This window comes from Lates calcarifer, linkage group LG11, assembly GCF_001640805.2.
Source record: "Lates calcarifer isolate ASB-BC8 linkage group LG11, TLL_Latcal_v3, whole genome shotgun sequence".
Classification (NCBI taxonomy): domain Eukaryota; kingdom Metazoa; phylum Chordata; class Actinopteri; family Centropomidae; genus Lates; species Lates calcarifer.
The window spans coordinates 1,691,668-1,710,663 of NC_066843.1; the positions used below are offsets into that span (position 1 = coordinate 1,691,668).

The 18,996-nt window shown below is 41.8% G+C and overlaps 1 protein-coding gene and 1 long non-coding RNA gene across 2 annotated transcripts in view; one reads left to right on the forward strand and one right to left on the reverse strand.

Annotated features, from left to right (window-relative positions):
- Window positions 1-9,846, forward strand: part of LOC108874456 (uncharacterized) — a 42,165-nt gene extending 32,319 nt beyond the window's left edge. Inside the window, exon 3 of the long non-coding RNA XR_001959684.2 lies at window positions 9,684-9,846. This is a non-coding gene — a long non-coding RNA (uncharacterized LOC108874456). The remainder of the gene's footprint in view (window positions 1-9,683) is intronic.
- A 3,092-nt stretch (window positions 9,847-12,938) lies between these two features.
- Window positions 12,939-18,478, reverse strand: cbx2 (chromobox homolog 2 (Drosophila Pc class)). Its single transcript, XM_018662828.2, has 5 exons — window positions 18,395-18,478; window positions 18,258-18,301; window positions 16,801-16,866; window positions 16,621-16,690; window positions 12,939-16,544 (listed from the first exon to the last, which is right to left on the reverse strand). Exons 1-5 carry the CDS (start codon window positions 18,464-18,466, stop codon window positions 15,201-15,203), a joined length of 1,596 nt encoding a protein of 531 aa, XP_018518344.1. The 5' UTR covers window positions 18,467-18,478; the 3' UTR covers window positions 12,939-15,200.
- Between the last annotated feature and the right edge of the window lie 518 nt (window positions 18,479-18,996).

An 18,996-nucleotide genomic window follows, 5' to 3' on the forward strand; every position in this document is an offset into this window, starting at 1 on the left:
CACAGCTCTATAATAAAATGATTCACAAAGTTTGGTGCTTTACGCAGTGATGAAAGCTGAACATGCCTTTTGATCTTCATAACTCTCGTGGCCCGGAGAAAGTTCTGACTGGCAGTGAATACTGTTCTGTTAGAGGACATGTGACATATGAAATATCATCTCATCTTAAAAAGCCAGTGAGAGTGAGTCAAAATTCAACTGAGTGATGTTTTTTATTTAAAAAAAAAAACTTGATTTGGAAAGTATGACAGTGAAGTGCAGCTATTATTCATCCACCCATAATTGCGACTGTTTTAATGTGTATTTAGAGTGCATTTTTGCCTGCTACGTTTTTTTTACATCCTTTTAATAGAGTCTTTATGTTGGAAGTAAAATGATTTATTATTCCAAACAAAAATGACCCAGTGGTGCCTCCGTCTTTTTGTTGTGTAGAAAAGCTTTGTTGAAATCTGCTGATCCTAAATTTACAAAAGATGCTTAGTCGACCTTAATCTGGGGGAAGTTAATGTCTACTAGAAAAACCAAAACGTACCCAGTCATCATGTGACCGAAGTGTAGAAGTGACTCTGCCCATAGAGGAAGACTGAGTTGTGGTTGAAAGCTCTGTGAGAGGACCTTTACCAAAGATGTTGAATTTTTGTTCTGTTTCCAAGATCAAGAAGGAACGTTAATCTTTGATTTGTGTTTTTCAAGTTGTCGATAAAAATAAAATGAGTGTCCACAAAGAAAATATATATATACAGGTACATAAAACAAACGGAGGAGGAAAAGTAAGGAAATAAACAGTTTTAAACTTTATGTCATCTTGGTTTATTTTCAGTCTCGACAATTTTTCCGGAGTGACAAGATGAAAAGATTTTTGAAATATTCAGGCTTTAAAAGAAACACACCTTTAAAACTGTTGTGTTCCTGCACTGACTTCATTGAAAAATATGAAAAAAAACCTTGATCTTGTTTAAATCTGTGAGTTGAAATTTACCATAAACCTGTCCGACCTGTTCCATCTTCCAGTTCATTAGTATTTCACAGGTTGTGGGTGTAGACAAGCACTGCTTTAATGACCTGCACACATCTGTCAATATGATCGAATATGAAGAAGTTTCATTCATTCACCGTCCAGATGTCCGGCCGTGGCTGCAGCAGAGGCCTCTGGGAAACGTCCCTGAATGACGGCAGGTGTTCGCTGCCAGAGGAACAGGAGCAGCTGTTACTGCTGTTCACACGGCTCAGATATGAACCTGTTGCCGGGTTAAAGCCTCATTTTTTATTCCTCCATTTTTGTTGTTCATTCTCACGTAGGAGGTTTGTACGCTTGTACTCCTGGTGAGTATCTCCAGAGCCCTTTAGATGAGTGAGTCCCGACGTAGTGGGTCACATGACTCATCCAGATTCACTGCTCTAATACCTTTGGTCTGACTGGGCACTGATGAGTAGTGACTGAGACATTGGCTCTGAAACACCATTGTGTATTTGTCATTTGGTTCCTGCCTCTAAAAAAAGATTTTCTGCTTCTGGTTTGTGAGTGAATATCTTTTGGTTTTGGACTGTTGGTCAAACAAAACAAGACATCTGACGCTTCTACCAGTGTCTCTTGGATCTTTGAGCAGCATCTTAAACCTGCTCCCACACATTCTGATGTCTGACATCTTATAACACGACATCTCTCACACCTCTGTGTGCCAGCAGGCTTTTTTTCTCCATTGTGGCCGTTTGAAACAGCTCTAAACACTTTGTGTTTTCAGATGTGGTTGGAAATCGTTCCTCTGACTTTGAACCAAATCTTCATGATTTCTGTTTAATATGTCATCTTTCATTTCAGTGCCTTTCATTGTATTTAATATGTTGGTTTTGTGGGGAAATCAGTGCTTACTTCAACTGGGATTCTACTTATGTCTTCTATTTTCACTCTGGCATTACTTTTCTTTAAAAAAAAATAAAGTATGACTGCTATTTGTTGAATTTGGTTACAGAAATCAGTGAGCGAGTGTTTGTTGCTGCCCAGCATGGACGAGTTTGTTGGTGTGCAGTCCTCTGAAAGGCAGACACGTCCTGTCAGAAGTTTTATTTGTTTGGTAAAGGATGCTGTTTGGCACGCGGCCCAGTTCATCGTGCTCTCCCACACATCAGATAATTGGAGGCTTTTGAAACATCCTCTGCTGCTGCTGCTCCCTGTCCTGGTCACGATGTTCAAACTGAGATGCATGGCAAGCTTGATGTTGATTTTTCCAGCATTTTTATCTGCTGTAAATTTCACCGAGCTGGGTTTGATGACTTGTGGGTGGTGATCCTGCTGTTTGATGTCCAGAGCTCGTTAATCCAAACCTCATACGGTATGCAAGGTCAGACCCTACTTTGATGTGCACGGGCCGGCTCTGCCAAGTCTGGAGAGTCGAGGGCACTGTTCGTTTACCAAAGATCAGGAACTGTAGCAACCCTGACACATTTTGGCTTTTGTCCATCAACTACTGTGAAGATGAGGTCTGGTTTGTTAAAGGGGCCCCCTCAGCTCTCCTGCTGCTGAACGCACACACATGAACATTTCCTGAGAAGCTGCATCGAATACAAATCATTTCCCAAACACACAGGGTAATTGGAGGAATGTGTGCAACGCTCATGTTTTCCTCAGGGAGCCACCAATGCAGATTATAAGATGAAAGGTTCATGATAAGATTAAAAAAAGATGAACGTGCCCTTATTCCTGTAATCCATGAATCACATGACAGCAAACAACAGCCATCAATTAATGTATTCATTTGGTTTGCAACCTTTTTTGCATCTAGAAACAGTGTGTTTGTTATGTAAAATAAAGCAACAACAGCCCCCACTTTGCACCCAGCACAGGAATTCAGTGCAATTAACTCTTGAGCGTCGCATGTAAATATGAAGGTTCGGGGCTCTGCGGGCAGGCCGGCGCTCACTCACACACAGGGATTCTGGGTCTTTGTTGTCCCGGGGCTTTGGCTGGCCGCCACGCTGCCTCAGTTGGCAGCACTTAGCTATAATTTTCTCACAATGGCTGGCGTGTGAGCCGTCCATCATTCCTCTCCTGTGTCTCCCTGCTTCTTCCAATGCACACCCTCCACTGGCACCTCTCGAGCCTCGAGCACAGTCAGGTTTACCCGCTCCCTGAGAGCACGCCAAGTCTTTTCTATCATCCTGTCATCTTGAATCTAAACAAGCCGCCTAAGGATATTTGTTAATTCACTCTCCTCGCACTTTCTGTGCTTTGATCAGATGTTAAGTATCTAAAGAGATCATTTCTGGAGGTTTGTGAGATTCTCAGATGAATTGAAGGATTTCTGCAAATTGTTTCCAGGCCCACCTCTTTCTGATTCAGCCTCTCACCTACAATGACTTCAGACACTAATACCAGGGAGTGCTGCTCTGCTGATATTATTTCTGGTTCCTAAAAATACACATTCAATATTCTCTTCATACCAACAACAACACGATACTGGAAAAAACTCAGTGTGTAAAGGAGGAGACCACAAGATTGTTGCCGTGTGATAAAAACCAGCTCAGATGTAGAAGTCTGACATTTTGATTCCATGATTCATGATTTTTTTAACCTTTAACAAAATGCGATTTGCAAACTTAAGTTGGTGTATTGTGTAATTAATGGTTGGAGTCATTCAGTCACTTAAAGATTTCCAATCATGTATAAACTAAATAACTGTGCAACAAATGATTTTTATAAACACGTTTTTTGCTCATCGCTGCTTCACCTGAGTTTCTATTGGGAACAAGAAGCTCTACAGGAATATTTGATATCATAGGTACATGATATGTCACATATAATGAGTATATTGTAAGGCAACCAAAGATTAAATAGCCAGGAGGAAGCTGGAAGCCTCTCGTCTTGTAGGATTAGTTTTGTAACCAGAGTCTCACGGTCTTGGTTCAGGATGGTTCAGGAGGATTCACAATACTCTGGGCTCTTGGCAACCACAACACCATCGGAAGCAAGGTGTCTGGGAAATTGGGGATGAGTTTGGCAGCGTTCCTGGATGGGCTCAGCTGGATTGTTTCTCTTCCTCTCTTTTCTGTGGGTGTTGAACCTTCCATGGATACACATGAGGTTCAGGTTTGTTACAGAGGGACTTATGCTTAATGTGTGGGAGGCTGAGAGGTGCCGCTACAGGTAAGCACTTAAGGTGTTGTCTCTGTGTGTCGGCAGCCACAGTCTGTGTCTTTGCATCATGTAAAGGAGTGTGGTGTCTGCTGTGGGATGGCTGCTGTGTGAGCGGAGTACCATCTTCCTCAGTACCTGTGACATAAACCATAGTAATGTTTTCTGTTAAGATACATAGTCTTGACCAGAAGCTTTTCTCAGCTTGGCGGCTTTCATCATAAAGCCTGAAGTCTCAAAAACTGGTCCCAACTCTGCTGTTTTTGCTCCAGGGGCAGAAAGTAATGTTGCAACAAACAGTGAAGAGGAAGGTCAAAAGAGAAGTTGACTATAAACATCCACAGGCCTCAGGTTGTTTCCTTTATTTAAATTTGTTGCTTGAGTCTTGTGTTGAATAAGCAGTTTTAGCAGAGGTTCAACATAAAAAGGTTATCAGGGGCAAAAGCCCTGCAGCGCCACAGACTGAGACGAAATCATCTCCATGCTGATGAAGGAACACCGTCATTAACACGCCTGTGGGTTGCTGATATAATTGCATTCTGTCAAGGTGCTGCACAAACATGTCACGTAAATACTTTATGGTTTATGGGCAGGACAGGCCCCCTCTTCAGGCGTAATCCCAGATCTCACCCGTGAGGTTTAAATAAATGTGTCAGAGATAAATGTCTTGATTGTGTATATCTCACTTACTGAAAAGGGTTTAACTCGACTGGCAAGTGTCTTACATTTGTTGTTCGGTGTCTAACAGTCGCTCTACACAGATTTGGTTTTTAAAGTTATTATCATGAAACAGCTCCAGCTCAGCGCCCCTCCTAAAACCGCAAATTGTCGTTTTTACATTTTGCTTGTGTGCAAATAAAGTAAACAAGATACAGCATGTTAATTAGTGAGCTTTAGGTGTTGGTTTGCTCTCTTTTTTTTTTTACTCTGGAAAGAGCTTCACAGTTTCAGATCCATCATCTAACAAAATGTTGATCACAGATGATTTCCTGAACCTAAAGATCACTAAAGCTTTCATCAGAGGAACCTTATCCCAAACAAAGGAATGTAATACACTTTAGAAATAACACATAGATATGTAATTAGTATTGCTGCACATTTACAAGTGTGTGGTATCTATTATTGCCCCAGGCATCTTCACTGGATCTGTGCCTGTGCTGCTTGTCCTCACAAAGCCTCTGGTCTCGAAGGTTTTTCTCGATCTGTTTTGTGAGCAAACCAATCATTTGTTGCCTGAACAGAGAGAAGAAGAAGAAGAAGAAGAAGAAGAAGAAGAAGAAAGCTTATAAAAGAGGAACGAGGGAAGTAGGATGGAAGACTAAAGATTTATCACCCAGCCATGGAGTGGAAAGAAGTGCTGCGAGTCTGGAGAGTTGGTTTCCACTTCAGTTTAATTTGGTGTGAAGTGTTTAAGACACATGAGTGTGGTTTGGGGAGATAAATGAGAAACCCAGGCTTTTTCCATCGACACTGACACCTCTGTTTTCTGATCTATAATTAACTCTCTCTGTAGTATTTGCCACAGTTTGTTGTTGACAGGTTTTGGTGGTAATTTGCTGCATGATGCAGTATTTGAACGTATGTCTTGTTTTAGGTTTGAACTTCAGATAAATGTCCATATTTATTTTTAGCCAGTGAAAGTTTCTTTTTTTTTCCCCCTGACACGACTGGAAACCATCAGTTTTGAGTTTTCATTGAAGGAATATTAATGACAGCTGCTGTGTTCTGAGCTGTACCACGCTGCATTGAAGAGTTCTGTCAGGAGATATCTGCCATCTAGTGGTATAGATGTGTGCAGATGTTTTCCGCAGCTGCACTGAGTGTGTAATTCAGTCAGATCCTCCTCTGCTCGTCTCAGTGACGCTGGATGCAGAATGCAAACTGCCACAAACTGCTGTGCTCCGTGATTAAAAAGCACAACTGTTCAGCATGTTAACTAGCACTAATATTAGCACTGGATGAGCTAAGCTCCTGTCAGATATTTTTAGATCTAAGAGTAACACTGAGGAATCTGTTCGGACTTGGGCTGCAAAATATTCGACTAAAAAAGCACAACACACTTCCAGTTTTTAAGACACTGCATGAATGTGTGTGCTTTGAAGATAATTCCTCTGTGTTGGCTTTGAGAAACCTGCTCTAAATGGCCTGTTTGATGGAGATTGAATGACTTGGCCTTCATATTCTGAGGTCATTTGCGCATTAATGGCTGTTTTATTAGCTTAGCATGTTAACCTGAAGCGCTGCTTGCCGTCTAAGAAGAAACCAAGGAGCTGCATGAAAACGATTACACTGTAATTATATCAGCCACTTTGTTGCGACTCTTCACTGCCCAGCTGTCTGCTGCCTGCTGCCAAGAAATGGATTAGTTTCACCGCTCCTCTAATAAGACTGTTAGACCAACAGCGTGAGCCCAAATAAATGAATGAAAGCTGCAGATAGGGGGACAGAAATAGATTAATACTGTCAGACTGCAGTGTCTCTCTTCATCCAGTCATAGCTGGAAAACTGGCAGAAGCAAGGGGAGATTCTCATTATCTCTGAAGAACAGTGAACAGCCAGACGACTCTCACCACGATCAAAACCTGTCAAGCATTCTCACACAGGACAGGACAGCGTCAAACAGAGAGTGTTTTGTATCCCCGGAGGGCAGAAGTACAACCCAGGCAGTAATAAAACTCAGGCAGACCATGTTGGTCCTGTAAACGTAATCTGCAAAGTGTTAATTACAACCTGGCGCCTCTGTGAAGCTGTGTGTGCTGGAAGTCAGCTGAGTCGTCAGCGGCGTCCTGATCTCCTTCCTGAACAACACGGCTCGAGCCATGGCGACAGCCTTGGAAACGAGATTTTCTCTCTGTTGGGGATCCTGTTTGAATGGGCTGCTTTAAACAAATTAAGAGCCAGTCAGATGCTGTGTTTGTGTGACCCCTCTCTCCTCAGGGGTGGGGGGTGGAGGGGGTGCAGCCAGAGATCCTGTGTTGTTTACTGTCATTCATGTGGAGGGCCGAGGGTTTGTGTGTTTACCACACACAACTCCTCACAGATGACACTCAATGAAAATGCTCTGTAAGCTGCATTATGGCCCACACAGCAATGACAGGCCAGGGCTGCAGAGCTGCAGTGATCAGTTGATTATTTCTTGGTAAATGATTAATGGTTTCAGTCACTTTTTAAGCGAAAAAGCAAACATTTCTTTTGCTGCCTTTCGTGTCATGTATGTTCGTAAACTGAATATATTTGGGGTTTGAACTGTTTGCTGAGTCACCTCAGACTTGTTTTTCTAATGTTTCATAGACAAAACAATGAATCAGTCATGAAAATGATCATTAGGCGCAGCCCTACATGGCTGTTCTTTTAGGTTTTTTACTTTACTTTTACTGTTTCCGATCATTTTCATCTATCAGCTCTGTTTTATCCTGCAGGGCATGACTCTCTGGAAATTCCTCCTACCTCTCTTTGGTAAGACTTAATTCAGAAACCTCTGTGTGTGTGCCTCTCTCTCCCTGCAGCCCCAGAGGACAGGGTTCAGTCAATGAGCCCCTCTCTCAGATTTTGTTATTTTGTTATTGTGTAATGGCCTCCAAAGGTTGATGGATGGCTCCTCTACAGGTCTCCCTGAGGAGCAAACCTTCTATCTAGACATTAATCTACTGCTGTGAGACAGACACGCTTGTTTAGCTAGCACAAAGCCCAGTAAGCTGTTGTCTCTGAGAAAAAGCTGGCCGTCTCCAGAGCCACTGGAGGCTGCGATGGCTGGAGCCAGAGTAATGACCTGTGAAATTCACCGATAGAGTTGTCCTGTTGCACACAGGTCCGCCAGCACCGGGCCTTGTTCGCGGCCTGTCGCTGATTTATCAGTGCGCCTCTCCTGGTGCCACTGGCTTTATGGAGTTTTATGTGGGTTGACCAAAAGACCCCAGTTTGTGGAGAATGAATGCAGTATTTGTGAATGTGAAGGCTTGGAAAAATCCTAAAACTGACATTGAATTTAACTTGTCTGCTGCTGAAATGCATTTAAAAAAGCTACACTATGAGTTGGTTTAACTGTTAGTATCTGAGCCCCATTTTCACTGGTGTATTATAGCAACAGTTTCAAATATTTACACTGCTTTGTCCTGTGAAATAGTCAATATTTTCTCTCCTCCTCAATCAGATTAGGATGTGAGTCTGAAAGTTAAGGAGAGGAGCCTTTGAAGGTGGTAAGGAGAGTAGCTGTGTCTTCCCCAGAGCAGATTATACAAAGATCAGAAGGGCAAACTTCCCGCTGGCACCTTCTGTCTGGTAGATACAGTTTGACTTTGTTACCTCAGTTTCACAGCAGAGGGAGATTCCTCCTTATTCCTGCCCTGTGGGTGTTAAAAGAAACTGCTCGCTGTGAGAGAAACGGGCTTTCGTGTCAAAAACTGCTTTTGTAGAATAACTCCTCAGTCTCTTTGTTGCACTACCTTCTTTATCTCCTGTTCTCGCTGCAGTTTTGTTACAGTACCATGATTTACAGCATAATGTCGTGTTCATTAGTGAGTCTGCAGCCCTGCTGCTGCCTGTGTGATGCTGCACTGCTAATGCCAGTGTGCTAACTGATGTTTAGCATGTATTCCATGTTCATCATCTTATTTTACCATGTTAGCATGCTAACATTTACTTATCAGTGCTGTACCTCCAGGTATTTGGTCATAAATCCCAGACCCACGCTGCTGGTGTGGTTCATAAAAATGAATGTAAAACATGTTGGCTCGTACACAAAGATCACAAAGGACATCATTCATTCCTTTCTTAAGCCTCGAGATCGCAGCTACGTTATCAGTGCCACATTTCTCTTTCTGGCAAATACTGAGAAACTATCACACATTTTATTTTGAGCAGTTTGGACATTAGTAACATGCTTCTGTCTGACCCTGCTTAAATAGCAATAAATCAGCTGAAAACATTTCTCTTATTGTAAAAATCACTGTAGTTGTTGCCTGTAAAATGTAATTTATTTTAGAGTTTCTTTAAATAGTTTTAAAGTTAGTGCCTGGACCTTTGCTGGCTTTGCTTGTAAGTTAAAACATTTCCTCTGAATCATTTAGGAGTTCCCTGCAAGTCTAAATCTTTTTTTATTAGCTTTTAAGTAGCCCACCCTTTCAAATAACCTCCCAGTGAAGCTGAGGAAAACCGAAAACAAGCTCCAGCCATTTCTGTTCCATCTAGAGTTACTATTAATATTTCAATCTTTTTTAATTTCACGTTGCCACCTCAGTGCTTCAAATCTAAATATCTTTAACTGCAATCTTCATTATAACTTTTGTAACATCAAAACTTTATTCACAGAACTGACTTATAAACACATTAAATAGATTTTTCACTCGTTATTCATTCATTCATTTACTTTAAATTTACATTTTATGTGCATAAGTCGAAGCTTCAAATGCATTCGTTTTGCACAATATGACTCTTACATTCCTTTCTCACGTTTTACAGGTAGCTGAGTGGCAATTGAAAAAGTGTTTATGGAGCCAGGATGACATCAGATACCATGACTAATCAATAGGTTTCTCTCTGCCTGCTTGCCCTTCAGGTGTCCGTGAATTCAGAGGGAAGGAGGCGGAGTTCATCTGGTGTAATAAAAGTAAGCTTGGAGGAAAATGTGACAGATGTGGAGGCCTGTGCCAGCGAGAAAAGCGAGAGTAGGACTGTCAGACATGTCGACTCCGGCGTAGTGATGGATGGAGAGTGAGGTAAGACAGATGACATCGTCTGTCTGAGGCCATGTTGTCATAGCGGAGGATTGCCGCTTGTCTTAACCTCTCAATATCAGAGAGCAAACTGAAGTTTGTTTACACTGCTCCAGTGGAGTGATTTAGAATGAGGGGCGAGGGAGACGTGGGCGTAGAAGGTATGCTTGCTGGAGGGTCGGATCAGGTTTCTAAACATTCCCTTTGAAATCGAATAGCAACCATCCCAGGCGTTTTAAACTCAACCAGCCCCGTTTGGTTACAATCCTCAAGGTAGAGACGAGACCAAACACAAATACAAACAGAGAAAATTAAATATCAATCGCTGGATTGGCCTTTACATCCCCATATTAGTCAACATCCAGCCTGGAGTCTGGCCAATGAAAAAGCAGAAAATAAAAATGTGAGTGAATTATCACCTCTAGTTTATGATGCAGCCAAAACAAAGCAATAAAAAACAAAAATCATATTTACAGAGAGGCACTGATGTGTGCTAAATAGAGGATCTGCTTTTGACAATACTTTCAGTTTTGTATTGTTCATTTATGCAGTGAAGATTATCGTCTCTGTGAAGAGACACGGTAAAGTAAAATCTTTTCTGCTACTAAAAAGGTAAGTGAAATATGTGCCTAATCTTGCATCCTCTGTATCAGTTGCTTACTTTCAACAATGCATCATGGAAAAAGCTCATATCTGGCTTTTAAACAAAGGCCAGAGTTAAGCGAAGAGCTGATTGATTTACGGCATCTTGTGTTGCTAAAACAATAAGACGTCCTGAGGAAAAAAACAAAAACATCCCCGGAGATGAACTTGCTGAACACTCTTCATAACAACATGGTTTGGGGTGTGTGTTATTGCGATGGAAGATGGATTGGAGTCTGGCTTATTTTGCCAGGAGTCAGGTGTGGGGTGGGCGGCGGGGGGTGTCGGGGATTGGTGCATCGGCACTGGGGGGTGACGTGGGGGGTTTAGGCTCATTTCCAAACCCGGCCTGAAGTCAGTGCTGGGCTGGGTTGTTGGGTATATATATGTGTGTGTGTGTGTGTTGGAGGGGGGTGGGGGTGTGGGGTTGGGATTACACTGTCACACTGTTCATACTGTTTATGCATACCAGGCCACTGTGAGTGCCTCTTTGTCGCGTAAGTGTTTACTTGAATTTATTTTGGGAGAATTCCACATGACTGGGACGGGGATCTCTATAAATTATGGAATCGAGCGCTTTGTGTAATGATAACTTCTGTCAGTTAGTCAGGCTGTGTGACAGTGTTTTTAAGGGTATGTAAATACAGGGGTGGTGAAAGAGGGAGAGGGGCGTCTGTGTGTTGAAAGGTGCTGCAGACTCTCTTGTTCATTTAGTCTCTTGAGCAGAACAATAACAATGTGTTAAAATGAGCTCCTCACACGTCTTTCCTCCTCTTCTTTATGCTACGTTACACTTCAGATCCACTGAATTTCAGTGGGAAATATTCTACCTGTTTCACCCCTACAACATTTATGTGACATGTAGAATTACTCTCCAGGTTTTACATATAAAATATAGACTCAACTAACCAACAATAGCTCTGCCTTTCAAACTACAGCATTAAAATGTTGCTCACAGGTTAATAATAGTGTATAAACAATAATAACACCCTAGAACAGGTATGTTTCAGTAGGTTCTGCTCATCATACTTTTGTTCTTTGACTTAAATTTTAACTTAACTTTAACTAAAAATCTTAATACATCTTCCACAAACACCCAGAACAAAATAAGTCCTGTCTGTAGGTGAATAACTGAGCTTATACTGACTGGCTGTGTTCATAGGGAATCTGCACAGTAACTAGAACCTCTTGTTATTGTGCTTAAGATGTATATATAGCTACCATAAACCATGATAATAGCCTGCATTAGAGCCCTGTGAGCTCCTCATCCAGATCATTAGTGGTGCAGTGTCATTATTTACTTCTCATTTTTTCTTTTCACTAATTGATTAATTGTGTTGTCTACGAAATGTCCGTCTGTTCAGTAAAGAAACACTTTTCTTATCCGGGTTAAGTGTGACACTAGCTGCCAAGAACTAATACACCATAATGGCCAGTGTTGGTGACTGTCTGCAGCTGAGGATTGATGGGAAACTGTTGAAACCATCGGGCAGACTGGCTGTATTGTCCTCTGTTCTGTCAGAGAGCCTCTCTGCTGTTACTGAGAGATTATTTGATTTGAACGACTCTGTGCCAAATCAAAAGCTGAGTTATTCTGCGGTTGCCTCTAGTCCAGAGCTCCTCTGTTCTCAGTGGATACCACAAGTCTTGTGGGTTAGCGACGCAAAGCATCGCACAGCCAAGCCATACACACACCCAATACCTTTACAGACCCGAGGCAAATGGAATGAGGGGCTGAAATTTAATGACCGGCCATATAGTGAGAGTGTTGGCATGTCAGAGGCATGTACAGGTCTCCAGTGTTAACAAGATCATCAGATGAGGATGGAGTGGAAACAGAGGACAGCTACGTTTCTCTTGGCAAGCACATGACATTAGAAACTGTGGCTGTAGATAACTCACAGTTTGAGACATTGTTGGACAAGAAAACAATGAGGTTTATAGGTTTCATTGTATGTCTTTCAATGGCCTATTTAAGAAATACAAGTGTAAGTAGTACTATCATTAAGGAGTTTTTTAAGTGAGAAAATCAGAAACTTGACACTGTGTTTGCTGTATGTAATAAGACATTAACTGTAAGGATTTCAATGGCAAGTGTGTAAACTAACAGATGATATAATTATGGTTAATTAAGAAACTGAAGCACTCCTCGGTGTCTTCGCCTTCAAGTACAACAGCACCATCTAGTGGCTGTCACAATGCATGTGTCCAGTGGAGGATCTTGCTATGTATAGATAAGTTAGCTTGACTGGGTTTCTGTCATTGTATTTCTTCCTTTAAGGACTCTTTAATAGCATCATTTAGCAGCACCAACATAGCATCTTCAAACTGCTTGTCGTGTCCAAAACCCAAACATATTCAGTTTACAGTGATGTAAAATGGAGAAAAGCAGATAATCATCACCAAATGTTTGTTTCTGCCTGATAAACGTAAAGAAAAGAAATCCAACTCAGACATAAGGCTGTACCATTTATTAGTCAGTTTGACAAGTGGCACAATACAAGGATTGATGACACTGTCCTACCCTGAAAGGCTTTTAATTTGAAATAAATAGAGTATAAAGAGAACAACATTCCATTGAAATGGTTAGTAGATCTAAAAAAAGACCATAACTGAAAAAAGTTCTTTCTTTTCATCAATTAAGAAAAGCAGATACAAGTAAAAAAATTCATATAAACACCTTGCATTACCCCATAGCCTATTACGTGGTAATGATTAATGACATCTTGATTGAGCCTAAACTAATCTTTACCTACTGCCTGATATGTTTCTTTGACTTAAGACACATATTCTGGAGTTATACTGACGAGAAGAGACCAAATGCTGCACATATTTTTCACCTGTAACACATGTAATATGAGAAGCACTCAGTGTGTTTTTCAGCTGATCCTGAACGGAAAGTACTTCTGTAACTTGAACCTAAACCACTCTTATCGTTTCAATAAGGCATCAAATATTTGTCTGTTCCATATATTTGTGATAAGTCTTCCAGCAGGGCCTTTTTTTTTGCCGTTTCACAACAATATGGACAACAAAGAAAATGGTACAGTCTCCATGCTATGCTCTAGGGGTACTCCTTTATTGAACAACCTGAAATTCTAGCTATCTTTGGGGTAATGCCTTTGTGTTTAGTCTTTGAGAGAAAGAAAGGCACAGTCTGCAGAGCAGGATTAGACAGAAGAGTTCAGTCGAAGTGCTTTGTTGCTGAACTCCTCTCAAGGGAGCAGAAAGTAGCGCACATTGTTGTGGTTTCTTTTCCGTTACATCAGATAAAGACCTTTTTTTTTCTCTGGGAGGCTGGGCCTGCAGCTCCTGAACCCATGCAGGCGGGTGAAATGAGACGTCTGCAGCTGCGAGTAAAGTAAAAAAACAAAACAAAAAAAACCCCTAATCAAATCTGGTATTTTAGTTCTAGACATTTTGAAACACCAGTAGCAACAGACAACAATGAAATATGGTGTTTTGCAGTCTGGGACAAACAATGCTCAACGGTTTATTGTCGAGCTTTGTCCACACCCAACCTTTCCCACACTGGTTTGAAAGCAGTTGCCTTTTGCAATCTCAAAGGCTCATGGGAGGCTTTGACAGACTGAGGGCAGAAGCTTCGTTAGGTGTACTGTCCATGATCACCCAGCCATGTCAACATGAGCATTTTTCTCTGGTTTTTGTCCGTATTAATTACAAGTCTGAGAAGAATAAAGTTGCTGGTGAATACGTCATTCATGGATGGTGCTGATGCAAAGGCGGCAGAGTAAACCTCAGCCAGAACCAAGTCTTATCTGAGCACCAGGGAGGAACAGAGATACTCTATCTGACTCCCCACATGCTTCAGCCCATTTGGAGAACTGTGGCGATAAACTGGCTGCACTGTGGAATGAAACTTCTTTTCGAGGTGATAACAGTGTGCACAGTTCAACGTTGTGTGGAACTGAGGTCCAGTTCTGATGGGAGTATTTTATAGAACATAGAAACAAAGCTGTTGTCTGTTGCTTGAGCTGGTTGCTGGTTCTAAAACAAGTTTACACAGCATGAGGACTCAATACATTAAAACTATATATAAAAAAATGATATGACACAATTATGGTATGATAGGACATGATGATGGTATACCCTGGAGGGAAAGGTTCTCCTGTCCCAAAAGAAATGAATACACATTTTCAGCAAAATGCTGAAAAAGAGAGGTAGCTAATTTAGGAGACATTAATAAAAACGATACTATGCTAAGAATTAAAAACTGGTTTACATTAACTATTGATTGATATGAATTACACACATTATGACACATTATGAACTAAACGCCTGCCATCCATAAAAGAAACTATCCCTCCCGCTCGTGCCTACCTTTGATAATTTCTTCATTAAACCAGTCCTCTTATCTGCTTGGTTGTAACAAAGCAGGACCAGGACCCCATGAGACTAAAAAATTTGTTGTGATTTGAGTTTATCAGATGAGACCAATGGGCATTGCCTCCTCTCCACTGTCATTTCTTGAACAATTTGTAGACACGAGCAAATAAATAATCACAATCAATAACTGATGCCTGGTCCTTTTTTTTATCTAAAAAAGTGTCTCTTAGTAAAAGAAAATAAAGAGCAAATTGACCTCCATTCCCTGATGCGTTCCAACTCTCCAGCCACAGGTTTATCTAGTTCCTTCAGAACCCAAATCCCATCTGTTTGCTTCAGAGACCATCTGGTTTGCAGTGTCTTGAATCCTGTCAGTAGTTGCGAATGCTGAAGAAGCCCACACTGGTTGGTGATTCCTTGACTGTGACAGTAACTAGATTAGCAGTGACATCTGTTACAAACACATGCTCTATCAGACTACGTGTGGGCTTCCAGTCCTGGTTCTGGACCCCCATTGAGCGGTCCTGTCCGGTGTAGGAAGAATCTTGGTCGGAGTCTGAGCTGCTCTCCTCTTCACCTGTACTCATATCGGCTTTCTTGCCATCTTTGTAGGCTGGTCTCTCCTGCTGGCTCTGGACTTCTGTGGTGGATTTATGAACGCTGCTCTTGTCCAGCCTGCCTTGGACTCTAGAGGCTTGGATTTCAGTTGCTTCCTTAACCTTGTCTGCTCCTGGTTGGTTCTTTCTGGCTGGTGGTCTTCCAGGAGTTGCAGGACTCTTAGGAGGATTGTACTCCTGATTTTGTGTGACAGTGGTTTTCCTTGCTGGGTTTGTTGCATTTCTCAGGCCTGCCGCTGGGGTAGTGCCATTTCCAGGAGCATCATTATTTTGCACCGGTTTGCTCTGAAGGTTGAGTGGCTGAAGGCCAGAACCTTGACTGGAGGAGGGGTTCTTCAATGGTACAGAAGCCATTGCTTTAGTATTGGGTATCCGCTGCAGTGTTGACACAGGGCCCTGGGGTTTCTTTTGTCCATTGGGGGAGCTTAGTGTATGCTGAGTGGTTCCTTGAATGGGGTGTTTGGATGTATTCAAATTCAACGCCGCTACCCCTTTTGATTTACCAGCAGCTGCTTTCAAATCCAGGCTTGCCCCGCTGCTCATACTGGAGATGGACAGTTTACCCTCAGTGACATTCCTGCTCTGGACAGATTTGTTCAGAGGGAGGGAGGCAGGTTGGACTGACCTGCCAGATCCCACAGAGCTCATGGAGTTTTTAACAGCCCCACCCTGGGTCAGAGAGCTCCTGTTCTGACTACCCACTGTATCCCTCACCGAGCCCCGATGGAAACCCATGAAGGTGAAGCTTGCTGGATGAACAGGCTTTTTGATTGCTCCTGGTAGATCTGTATCTTGGGGCGTCTTCAGGATTTTGCGAGAGCCCTTGTTCTGTTGAAATTCCTTCACTTCGGGGGGCAGAGGTTTTCTGCTCCGTTTCTTTGGGGGCTCCTGTTTTGCCACAACAATCTGCGCCTTCTTCTGAGGGACAGGATGGGTGTCTCGTGTTCTGACACTCGGGCTTGCCTGCTTAGTGCTGCCGTCTTCGTCATCGTCTTCTGATGAGGACGAGGAGGAGGAGCATGAGGAGGAGGAATCGGAGGATGAGGATGATGAGCCAGATGAAGAGCTGCTCGATTTTGGAGCTTCAGGCACATTTTCCTAAATTAAAGTGCAAACATTAGATACTGTGTACAAAGTCCTCAAAGAATGATATTCTGCTTTTAATTGTACTTACAAGGATTTTCCGCGGCCTTCCTCTTGGCCTTTTCCCTCTCTTACGCATCAGGAGCTCCTTTTCTTGCTCTCTATAAAGAAATAAATTCAAACAAATGCTTAATGAAAGTATCCATGAACAAATGTTATAGCTGAAGTCACCACTCATGGGTGTATTTAATGTCTTGGTAAGGACACTCACTTCTTGTTGAAGGCAGCCAACAACCTTGGGTCGAGGATGTTTTCCTGGGGCTCCCAGCTGTTGTGTCTGAATTAAACATCACAGTGTTAGTCAAAATAAAGAAGCAAGAGGTGAACTGGAAGAAGCTTCATGGTCAGTTTTCAATCAAACCTTCACCTCTGTTTCCTTTTGCATGTTTTATCCTGCACATATTTTATTCCCAAAAGGGAAAATTGGAGCATTTGATTCTTTTTCCAGGCTGCTCTAGAAATACATGTATGTGAGAAATTTTTTGGGAAAGTTTTTCAGTGAAGTACCACATAGGGCACTTTACTACTTGTCTCCCACAGCCACCAAAGCAGATTCAGTTTTTGGTTATTTTTCTTTCCACAGTGAATCAGCTGTGGTGAAAACCCAGCTTTTCATCTGTGTAGAAAAAAACAAAACAAAACACAAACACACCAGGAAGGAAGACGGTTTTTAGGTCATGGGAGTGCCGTGACATTTATGGGAAGTCATGAAAGTAACAAGTTTGTTGTGCTTGTGACGGCACAGCACAAAGTGTCATTTAGATATAAGAAACAACTTTCTGTTGTTCCTCTGTTGCCACCTGTACATCATGACAAGGTTCCACTGCTGTTTTTGCTCAATTACTTGTGTCAGATTTTGCTGCAGATGTGTGCTGAAAACAGTTTTTTCTTGAAGTGATCTGACCTACATGCATGTGTAATGACCTTTCTCCTCATCACTTGTTGTTGAATAGCCCATTCTGATCAGCAGTCACCAGTGAAATAATCAACCCCCACCCCTTTCCCTACACACACACACAAAGGATGTGGTTCTAACAGAAAGCCATGGAGCTGGCAGGCAACCCTGTGCATTGATGGTGGATTACAGCAACAATGTGGAGAGAACAGAAAAGGGCAAGTGACAAGAAATGAAGTCAGAGTAGAGCCGTACAAGCTCCAACATAAATACACAGTAGAAAACTGGGAGAAATGACTTGAATTTAGAGTTATGTAACGAATATATCATGATATAACGTGGCTATAAATCAAAAATCAAATAGTCCCCATAAATTTGACGGCATTATTGTTTTTCGAGTCCGAGTCACACACAAAAAACTTGTTTTAAGTCTGAAATAAAATGTTTAAAAATTCCGATTGTTTCAATGAATACAGGTATGAAAAAACAAGAACATTTAATTGATGCTGCCTAAAACGCATCTTCTTCTGCTTTCCGCTAACTTCCCAAATTTGAGGTATTATGAACAAAAGAAAGCAAATGTAAAGGCAGGATTTGCTGGAGAAACTGCTTCGAGAAACAAAATGAAACAATCCTCCGTCGTTACTGTAGTTTGGACTCGGTGCTTAAACGAAATAACTGAATGGTTCAGCGAACAGTTTTAGCAAAAGCAACAAGCGACACGTTGTTGTTGTTTTCATTGTTTCGGGCTGAGCAGCACCACTTGTACTTACTTGGATGACCATCCCCTCCACTTCACAAGAAACTCCAACTTTCCCTGAAAGAAAACCAAGAGAAAAAGAACGTTTGCAAACAGGCGCCAGAAGAAAAAAGAACGCGGGTAAAAGTTACAATGTTTCGCTGCTCTGACCTTTCTCAGGCGTTTGTTTAGAATGCATTCCGCATCAAAAACCTGCTCTCCCACGGCGCTCAGTTCCTCCATGTCTGCCTTCGCCCCGAATAAGAATCCTTTATCAAAGGAGAAGAGTTACGTCAAGCCAATCAGAATGACGCTCGCGCAGGACCGGATGTGTAAAGTCTTGCCTTCAAAATAATGGTAATCTCCACTAAAGCGCTGACAATACCCCGTGGAAAATTGTCGTTTGAGGAAATAATGACTAAACTGGTGTGAAGAGGCAACATCTGAAGGAAATGATTATTTTGATCTGAGTGCAGATCTATTTGATGATCTTAAAAACAAAATGATAGCTTCATAAGAAGAAACCAGTGATCTGTATCTTTGTTTTAACTTACTCTTAAAATAATATTTTATGTATTCTTTACAATGCTGATTTATGAACAAAGAATAAGAGGTGTAAATCATCAGAGTTAACCTAAAAGGCTAATTTGCAATCTGTTGTCATTGGTCATATGTTGAAAATGCACATTAAATACAATGTGTCAGAAACTGATAAAAACAATATCTTGCACAAAATATTGCATGTTGCAGTTGTGGGGAAATGACCTCCGACA